A 10,063-nucleotide genomic window follows, 5' to 3' on the forward strand; every position below is an offset into this window, starting at 1 on the left:
TCTGTTTCCGATTTTTTTTTTTTCCCATTTTTCAATTTTTTTCTTCATTTTTCTTTTTTTTGCATTTGATATTTACAAAAATAGATTATGCACAATTTGCTGCTCACACAGTTTCAGAATCCATTTATGTGACAGCAGCAGAGTTCACATGAGAATAAATTATTCAAAGAGAAACTTTTTAAGGCTCCATTCATTCTTTGAAAGGGGGACACATCATGGAAAAGTCACTGAAATAAATATCCCAACTCCGCTGGGGCCCTTGTCATGTCACGTCTGTCTGTCAGTTCGCTTTTTTTCTTTCTCTCTTTCTCTTTTTTAATTATTATTATTATTATTATTTTTAATCTACTGTATAGTTCGTGTGTCCTACATTTAAAGTCTCGTTCTGCTCCTGTCGCAGCTGTTTCAACTTGGGTATACCGACATTCCAAGTGGATGGATCGAGTGGCTGTCCAAGAGCCATGTCCCTAATTGATAAAGGATTTTGGAGTACCAGTGCACTCCTTCGTTTTGTACACTGCTTGGAGGCTGGGAGCTAAATAGGAACGAGGACACCCAGTGGGCGAGCCTGACGGGTGCCAGGGCCCAGTGTGCCAAGTCGTGGTCTTCGATCACTGCGTAACAGGACGCAAGGACCTGGTCCACCACGATGGTCCCCTGTGAGGTCACGGGCGCAAAGGAACCCTCGTGACTTTGCGTGTAAATCCGTTTGACGGTCACAGACTCGAGTCGACTTCGCTCTGCGTCAAAGACGAACACTTTCTGTCCAGGCTGACTTGACTGGCGAAAATCGCAGACATCCGCTTCTCCGCCTCGCTGGAGCTGTTGCGGCTGACGAAGACGAGATGCGCGGCGGTGAGGGTTATTTTCTGGCCTGAGTCGGTTTCGATCACATAGAAGATCCTCCTCAGCATCGAATCTCGGTCTATAAACATGACGAAGTCGGTGTAAATTACATTTCCGTCGTCATCTGCTGTCATGACCCTGTCGCCGCTTTTGAGATCTTTGACTGCTTTCTTGGTGCCATCCTGAAGAGTGACCGTGGAGGATCCGGGGAAGCAGCCGCCTGACTTTGCTGCCACTGAATTTTCTGTTAGAAGAAACAAGAAAAACATTAAGTCGTTTTTCTCACTGCGAGACTTTTATTAATAATTTTTAACGCGTGCAAACAAACATCACATGCGCTTTGAACATTTCCAGCCCAGAACTCATTCAAAGGCCCATTCATAATAATTCAAATTGACTGAAAAATCCACCTTTATCTGTATTTTTTCTGCCTCTACACAACACGGTGGGCCATATGCATTTTGCATAATGATGTCGGCTCCTTGATGCCAGATGCGTATTAGCTTAGCCCACGTTGTCTGAGACGGGAAAACTGAAAGCCCTGGCTCATCTATTCTTAATTAAAACCCCAATGAAGAGCAGGCATTGTTATTCTAAATCAACTTGTGGATCGAGCTACTCTCCGTAAAGAACACTTACGCCTTTCCCAGCTACTCTTCCCATATTTACTCAGGTGCAGAAACCTCTATGTGACAATTCACACAAATAGGCGACTCACAACTACTATTTACCCAGTGGAGCCACTTTTCCAAGCCTCTCGAGTTGTAGATTTGAATTTAAATGAGGGCCCGGACTCTTAAATGCTTTCTGTTGTGCAACATCAATGTCCCCCCTCTCCCTGTCTACCACCTCTCCCTGCTTTGTTGTCAGTCTTGATGACAATAATTTTGGCCTTGGTGGAACTCTTCACATACCAGTCTCTAGGATCACACTGTCCTGCACAGAGGGAGAAAAAAGGGTTTCCTACTCAGAATTTGGGGCTTTTAATCTTCTTTTAAGATTCCCGAGCATGAAATAAGGTGACAACTGAAAACCAGATTTACCCCAAACCAATTCAACATTGTTCAGCCAAATCCTTTTGGTAAAGTCGCATGACCTCCAATGACACGTCGGCCTAGCTCATACTGTGATCTCAAAACGTGTGTGCTGAATGATAAGTAAGGGATTTATCAATTTAAAAAAAAAAAAGAAGAAGGAAAAAGCACCATGGTTCATCAGTCAAAGTGAGGAAATATTTTCTGGGCGTCATAGGTGTCCAGTAGTGACGACCTAGGTCGATTATGAGCCTCGATAAACCCCAAAAAACCAAACAAACAAACGGAAATGAAAATTTTTATGATTTTCTCACATATAATTAAAAACGATTACCAAATTCACCTTGCAGCACTTATTTTTATCAGAGAGCGAGAAAAATGTGCTATTTCTAGGTCACGCCGAGCACCCTCGTTAGACTATGGTAGCGGTTCCCACCAGGAGACAGTGTGGGGCGGTGTAAGATCAAGAAATAAGCTGCAACGAGAAACGCTTATAACGCCTTTAACCGGGAAATGCCTATACATCACTCAGAGAAATGACTATTTACAGTTTCATAAAAACTATCCAGTTAAAACAAATGAAAAGATCTGAAACATCTGACCTCTGCACTTAAATGACCCCTCAAACACTAGGATTCTGTGATTAATCACTGAAATCATTGAATTGATCAGTGGTCACACTTGTCTACAATAACCATCAGATCAGTAAGCCCATGATAAGTGTTATTGTGACTCTATTTTACTTTCCCATCACAATCAGCTGATACAATCTAGTCTTGGGTGAAACTTTTCCAGAAGATAAAACAGGACTGCTGCTTCCCTGAGCTGCACCTGTTGTTACAAACGATTGCAATCACGCCTGATGGGAAATGCGCGCCGTTGTCCTACAGCCAGTGGTGCGCATGGCAGATTATCAGCGCAGTTCTGTTTTTCTTTTTACTTTGGAGCCATACCTGCTTTCACGGAGCAGTGGATGTGGGCCTTAGATTCATAGTAGACCCAGTCAAATCCAGCTTCCACCGCCAGCCTGGACAGAGTGCCGTATTTGCTCTTGTCTCTGTCTGAAGTGGTGATGTCCACGGCTCTGCCCTCGTAGTGAAGAGAGTCTTCTAAATGGTGTCCGTCCTCGTCCCAGCCCTCGGTGACCCGCAGCTTCACTCCGGGCCACTGGTTCATCACGGAGATGGCTAGCGAGTTCAGTTTGTCTTTACATCTCTGTGGGAACAAGAAATGAATCCATGCATCACCGGAACTGCCCGAAACACCACCACAGTGCGCAAATATCAGCTTTTATGAAGTGAAAATCACTCAAATCACGCGTTGCACTGACACAGCTTAGCTGACGAGAGAAATAAGGGCTGATAAGCGGTCAGAGAAATAAAATATTAGATCACCTAATCAGCCTTCCGACAGATTTATTACATTTCAGCAATTACCCTTTGTGCCAGAAGAACTGTGTGCTTTATCATCATTTCCACCTCAGATTCCGGTTCATTTTCTGCGAAGAACATATAAAGCATCACACTGTAGCCCCCACACTCATGTGGTCATAGAAGTGGGGTCGTGCTGGTGTCACTTCACTCTCTCCTCCTCGTCCTGCATGACCTGCTGTTGCTATGCGCGCTTGTTTTTTCTTTCTTTCTTTCTGTCTGCTCTTGCTATTTCCGCACAAAGTTCCAACTTTGTTAAACCTGCACCTGTCTGCTCCCTCATCCCCGCACATTATACCCTTTGTCCCAACTACAAATCGCAGAGGAGCACAACTAATAAGCAGCTTTGCTAGGGAGGCTCCTTATCGATCTATATCTATGATTTTAGTCGAGAAAGAGAGGATTTGGAACACGATGAGATTTTAGTACATGAGGACTTTTGCCTTTATTGGGAGGACAGTGCAGACAGGAGGGTGAAGAGAAGCTCATCAGCAGACAGCAAGGTGGAGAAAAAGTGAAACTAAATGGCCTTCTCGTCCAAGGAATGAAGCATCCCACGTGGCAATGTGGCAACGTGGTCCAGCCAGGACCAACACACTGGCTGGACTTTTCATTACCGATCAGGAGACATTCCCCGATCTATTCTAGATCCAGTAGCAACAAAAAGAAGAGGTGAAATGTTTGTGGGCAAGAAACACATGTGCACACACAGCAAAAGTGCCCCCCATGTGTTGTGTAGAAGCTGATGCAAACAGGCTGTTTGTTTAACGAGGTTGAGTTACATAGGCTCATATGATTAACAACTTTTTAATATTTAGATATTTATTATATTTTCTCACAAAAACGAGCAGCGCTTTAGTTCATAAACACGCTCTGACGGAGGCAAATTCCACATATTGACCATATGTGTGGATTTTATTGCTTAGAACAGAGAAAAGTAAACATCTGTTAAACCAGATCCGCCAATGTTGCCCGAGTAACAAAAGCATGAACACCACACAAGGGTTAATATCAATTAAAGATTAAAACTGGACCAACTGAGGCCTCTCGCACAACTCCATCCCCCCACCCACCTGACTCCCCTGTTTCCTCCCAGCTGAGGTGAAACACTGGAGCTGAACTGCGTCTCTGATCCTGAGCTTGCATTTCTCAGTGTTAGCAGCAGCGTCAGAGGGCACATCTCGGGCAAGAAAGCTGCTGATGAAATATTGATAAGGCACTGCATTCGCTTCACTGGCCTATAACATATGGGTCTTTGGTCTTGGAGAGGTGCGAGCAGTGACCCTTTTCTATCCAGAAGTGTTGCATTAAAGACAACATTAATACAGTATGAATTCACGAGTCTGCATTAGGCGATGAATGAGGGAGTCGTTTGTCAGTTGCTTGTTTTCTTTAAATTAATAATTGATGTCCAGATGATATGAAGATGATCTTCAAGAGCAGCTGCCTCCTTAAAATATCTGGAGTTGGTTGAACCCTAAGCTCTCCGCGCTCTAAATGAAGATGCCTGGCCTTCTCCAAGACAACTATTCTGGACGCCGAACCAATATGTCAAATAAAACATCACAAAGAGTCTTTTCAGTCCAGCGGCGGAGGGAAACTTTCATTACTCTTCTCCTGCAAAGTCTTGGAAACGTGACATGCCTTCTTAAGTCGAGGTGTTTTGGCTGCTGACTAACAGACTTGTGAAATATCCCAGGATTGCACTGGGGGCAAAGAAGAGCCCACTGCCCTCCCACCCCCACGCCACGGTTGGGACAGTCTGAGGTCTTCAATCGGGGATTGTTCACACAAATCTACCCGCTCGCATAACAGAAAACAAAGTCATATATATCAGTCGCTGTTTTATGAGCATATCACACTTGTAGAATGTGTTGAATTAAAAAAAAAAAAACCCTCCTTAAAAAACCCTTCTGCATACTGAGAGAGACTGTCGGAGTCAAGAGCCGTAAAGCTTAACCTATTTATTAATTCATTAGGTCGTGTGCCGCAAATCAAGCCAAATTCTGCTCAACCACCATGAAGCCCAGCAGGGCGCCTTGGACCGGCGCTTTGTGCTCGGGGTAAAGTTGTTCAACAGCCTGCCTCTTAATCTTTTCACAAATGATTTGGTTAGAGGAAACACTTATCAGCTACCTGTCAGTGCAAACAAGCCGCCAGCTCATCTCGTTTCCAACTCGTTTGCACTGCAGGCTCTTAACACTGTTACGCTTGGAGGGGGAGAAGAATAGATGAAAAGTCTGGCACTGGGTCTAATGTAAAAAAAAGTAACCCCTGACATGTGGCTTACAGTTTTACTTGTTTAAAGAGGGCAAATCAAAGTTGTTGTTGTTTAATTTTAAGTCATTTTATTGCCTTAAAAATCCCTTTTGAGTCTTATTTTGTCCCACTTTTCTGCGTAGAATGTCACTTAACACAAGTTGAATTCACGAGGGTCAGCGACAGGTGAGCATAAGTCTAAAAGCCGTGGAATAACGGGTGATGGTCCTAATCAAGTCAGGACCCGTCACTTCGTGTATCTATTCGTAAATGTCTCTAAAGCGTATTTGTTGGCAGCTCTCTGGGAGTGCGCTGTGTCAAACTAGTTAGGAGTGCTTGTTCAAGCGCTTCTTCGAGTATATAATCTTGGCAAGACCTCACTAAACTGATTGACTGATTAATTCATTTATTGCACATATCTAACGGGGCTACTCTAGACACGTGCCTTGTTTCATTTATGAATACAACACCTATTTTCTAAACCGCGAGATAACGAAAGAAGTTCAAGGCATTCATGCGTAAAACTCCGTGCGTAAAAACCCTCTGGATTCATGCATAAAGCCTTGGCACGGCGTAAATCCTCATGTGATAATGCTTATGTTGCTTGCAGCTACACTTACTCTCCTTTGGGTGCACATGCTTCAATCTGGTGGCTTTACAGTGTCATATATAAAAAGGATAATCACACCTGTTTTAACTTACTGTGGCCTCCCGCTGACCAAAGGTTCTAAGTTCAAACTGTGTTTCAAGCCCCGGCGAGGGGCGCCTAAAAGTTCTTTCGTGTACATTTTCACACTTAGAGTCGGTCGCCGTGTTTTCTGTAAACAGTCAAGTGGGAAATGGATCACGAACAAACCCAAATAAATCCAACAAACAAAAAGAAACCCCCAACAGGCCACGCTGCACAAGCGTATGGTGCCACATGTAATCACAATTTATCAGCTCTTCCACCTCCCACCGTTGTTCGTTTTGATGCTGACCTGCAAAAGCAAATCCTTATAGGCATGCGGGTCTTTTTACTCAGAGTAAAAGCTTGGATTAAGACAGGTGCTTCTTTAGTTCAAAGATTCTCGAAATAATGGTTAAATTAAACTATGTTCCTGCTAGAGACCTGGAAACCCCCACGGAGAATCCGTTTAGGTCTCTAACCCCTCGCCTTGGTAATCACATCCTCACACTACTGTAATTTCACGATCCCTGCGTATGAGAACCTATAGGTGTATAGCAGAGGAGATGTGGGGAGGGCTGAGCGACGCACGCACTGTGAATATTTTATTGGAGCTCGCCCTCATGCGTGGTGCTAGGCACGGGTTCAGGGACACCGGCGCGCGCCTTGCTTCATCACCACCAGCAGCACCATCATCACCACCTTCATTTTATTATTACTGAGCCAATATCACCCAAGAGCTTTTTAATAATTCACCAGCATCTAAGTGCTAAAAGTCATGCCGAAGAGACGCGACATCCTGCAGCCTGGAGAGAAATCAAGGCATGTCTCCGATGTATGTGAGCCTCTTCTTAGCTGCACTGAACCGGGTATAAGGTTTTAAACTGACTGGCTGCAAGAGGATGAGATATTTAAAACAGACGCCATCCTTCGTGCAGGTGTATTGTAAAACACACCAGCACTCCTGTGCGCCTTGCTCGTGTAATTGGCCGAGTCCCACCCATTTACCAAGGCCTGGACACTCTCAAAGAAATGTCAGTTTTCATGCACAGATGCACGCCACGCGAAAGGCTAAATTACAGAAGGCTGTGCAAGGAAACGTCTGAATGAGCTACGCCATGCCTCAGTAAGCCCGACTGTTAAAGCGATGCGCATCCCCAGGGCTGGGGTAAAGAAAAGGCGCTTAAACAAGCTGCAACGTAAAGCCGAAATAGGCAGCAAACACAGAAAGTCTGCATGAAATCTAACATGGACGTGCCCCTGTAAGGCAACAAAACGAGCCTCCCATAGATACAAATATAGATATGAGGAGAGGGGCACATTAATATTTTAAATACACTGTCACAATCATGAAAGCCGAGTGTCCTGACTGTCCGCCTGCACATCACTTATCCAGCTGGATTTCTATATTCGCTTCAAGCCTGCAGCCTTTGGAAACTCCCATGCTGGTGTATAAAGCGCATCTGCCTTTGCAGTGAAGTTAAAAGGCTCAGTGTGAAGAGTTCAGCAGCGGGTAAAACAGACTTCACTTAAGGTGCGCAATCAGTCTGACAAGGGAGTTGTTGCAGTACGCAGTGATGGTGCGTTAGGAAATGGACAGTGGGGGCAAAAAAATAAAAATCACAATAAAATTAAAATAAAAGGTTATTCCGTCTCCTTACCTGAGTCATTAGCCTGTCAGCACCGGTGTTCTCCTCATCCTTGAATATGATGTCTGTGTTATAATTGGGAGTCAGTTCTTTAAATCGCTCGGAGTTTCTTGTGATCTTGCCTTCGTATTTACCGCTTGCCCCGAGGGTCTTCTCCGCGACGTTGGGGATGAACTGCTTGTACGCAAGAGGTGTCAGCTTCTTCGGATGTCTTCTCCTGCCGTAGCCCCTGCCCGGTCCGCATCCCATCCCAGAGGATACCAAGGACAAGCAGATGAGACCGACCAACGCGATTTTGGTCCAGAGCAGCATTTTTTTTTTTTTTTTTTTTTTTTTGTCCTTTAAGATCTCAAACGGGTCACCGCTGCTATCTCTACAGTCTGCCTCTCCCGGCTCTCGCAGTGTCCTTGTCTCCTCTTCTACTTCGCCTTAGCTTGGTCTCTGTGTGGCAGGTGCGGAAATGAACGCCTCGGATAAATGGTAATAACGGGGCAAATCGAAGGAGGGTTTAAAAAAAAGTAGTGAGGGAATTAAAAGCCACGGGATCTCTAGTCGAGCTGCTGCCGCTTGTGTGTGTGCCTACCGCTTTTACTGCTTTGTATTATAGCACCGATCTATAGGGGAGGGACTTCATTGGCGTCGACTACCCCTCCTGATGTTATCCCACAAAAATCTTAAAAGATTTCTTCCACCTGAGGGTTAGCCTCTGTTTCGAGGAGGAGGGGCTGCTCCATGGGAAAACATCAATTATAAACTGTCTTTTTTTTCCACCCTCCCGTTTTCCAGTGTTTCACAGTAAGTGAAGCACAGACAGGGGAACTTGAACAGTGGTTCTCAAATCTGAAGCAGTGTAGTTTGGTGAATTGATTTGTGTGGGACAACTTTGAGCGCAGAATGCGTTTCCCAGGAGAATAAAACTGCTCATGGACGTGCAGTGCGCAAAGGCTGCATGAGTTGGCTGTGACACCCCATATCCACCAGAATAAACGCACGAATAGTATGGAATAGTTTGCTTACAGTGCAGTGAGATAAGAGATTTCATTAGATTAGATTAGATTGAAATTTGCCTCTAACTTCGCGTCCCTTTCAACAACAACAGCGTGCCAACGCGAATGTACGCACGAAATTTGCTCTAAGGTCACTTCTTAACTTATTGATGGTTCAAAGGCACAATAAATCTGACAAAACATGGTGCTGTAATGTACTTTTTGGACTAATATTATGGAGATTTCATCAGATCTAAAAAGCAAAAGTTGGAGTAACATCAGTGCCCTCTGCGCGCTCTTGTTTCCTACTTTAGTTTATGCGTAAAAATGCATTTTATTCTCCAAAATATCATTCCATGTGACTATTTTTCAACACATTCATCTTATTTTCACGCAGGTTTCTGGAACTCAGATTCAGAAAATGAAGCAGAGTCCTTAAAAATGAGGATGGGAGCGGGACAGACTTACAGCACAATAGTAGACGAGGCTTTAGAAAGCGTTAAAAAAAAGTTTTAAAAAGCCACTTTTTATGGGGAAGAACCTATTTAGTGCGTAAAATATACTGATAGTGGGTAGCAACAATATTCTCTCCTACACAGTCAAAACCTACTTTACTCACAGATTCATAGTTTTGAAAAACTAACTTTCCGAAAGGAAAGAAATTATGACTTTTCTCGAGTATTAAAATAGATTTTATTTCAATCACCAACTCAACATTCTCATAGTCTCATTCCTATAATTAAAGGCCAATGAAGAAATATTTTACTGTTGTTGATTAAGGCTGTATTGTACCATGAGACACCACTGTATTCAAATTCAAGGTCCAGACAAAACAGACATCTAAAATAATTCAGGAAGGACAATTATTTGTGTGATAACAACGAGTAATTAGAGGAAGACGGGCTGTTCTGAGGCAACTTTGGCTCTCATCACACAGACACTGTGGCACAGGTGCTCTGAAGTGAGGACAGATATGCCAGTCTTTGGTGTGGCTTCTCTCTCATTAGACCTCGCTCTGGCTGACCTCCAGTCTGGTGTTGTTTAGTCAGTGCCAGGCTTGTGGCAAAGCAGCTTGGGCAGGTGAGACCAACTGCTGGTCACTGAGACCACGATCATCAGCTCTTAGCCAAAAGATGGTTGGCACACTGCTGTATAACCCAGAGTAAGATACTCCACTACCAGCTTTCAGTCT

The 10,063-nt window shown here is 44.1% G+C and overlaps 1 protein-coding gene across 1 annotated transcript; it reads right to left on the reverse strand.

Moving 5' to 3' along the window:
• LOC146567843 (sonic hedgehog protein-like) lies at positions 1–8,546 on the reverse strand. Its single transcript, XM_085285764.1, is given in 4 exon segments — positions 1–770; positions 773–1,090; positions 2,834–3,095; positions 7,898–8,546. Coding segments are annotated over 4 exon segments (1,245 nt in total). The 5' UTR covers positions 8,198–8,546; the 3' UTR covers positions 1–405.
• Positions 8,547–10,063: the final 1,517 nt, after the last annotated feature.

This window comes from Mchenga conophoros, linkage group LG9 (genome assembly GCF_057382185.1).
Source record: "Mchenga conophoros isolate Kocher_MC1m ecotype Shallow Benthic linkage group LG9, M_conophoros_male_GT1.1, whole genome shotgun sequence".
In the NCBI taxonomy this organism is placed as follows: Eukaryota; Metazoa; Chordata; class Actinopteri; order Cichliformes; family Cichlidae; genus Mchenga; species Mchenga conophoros.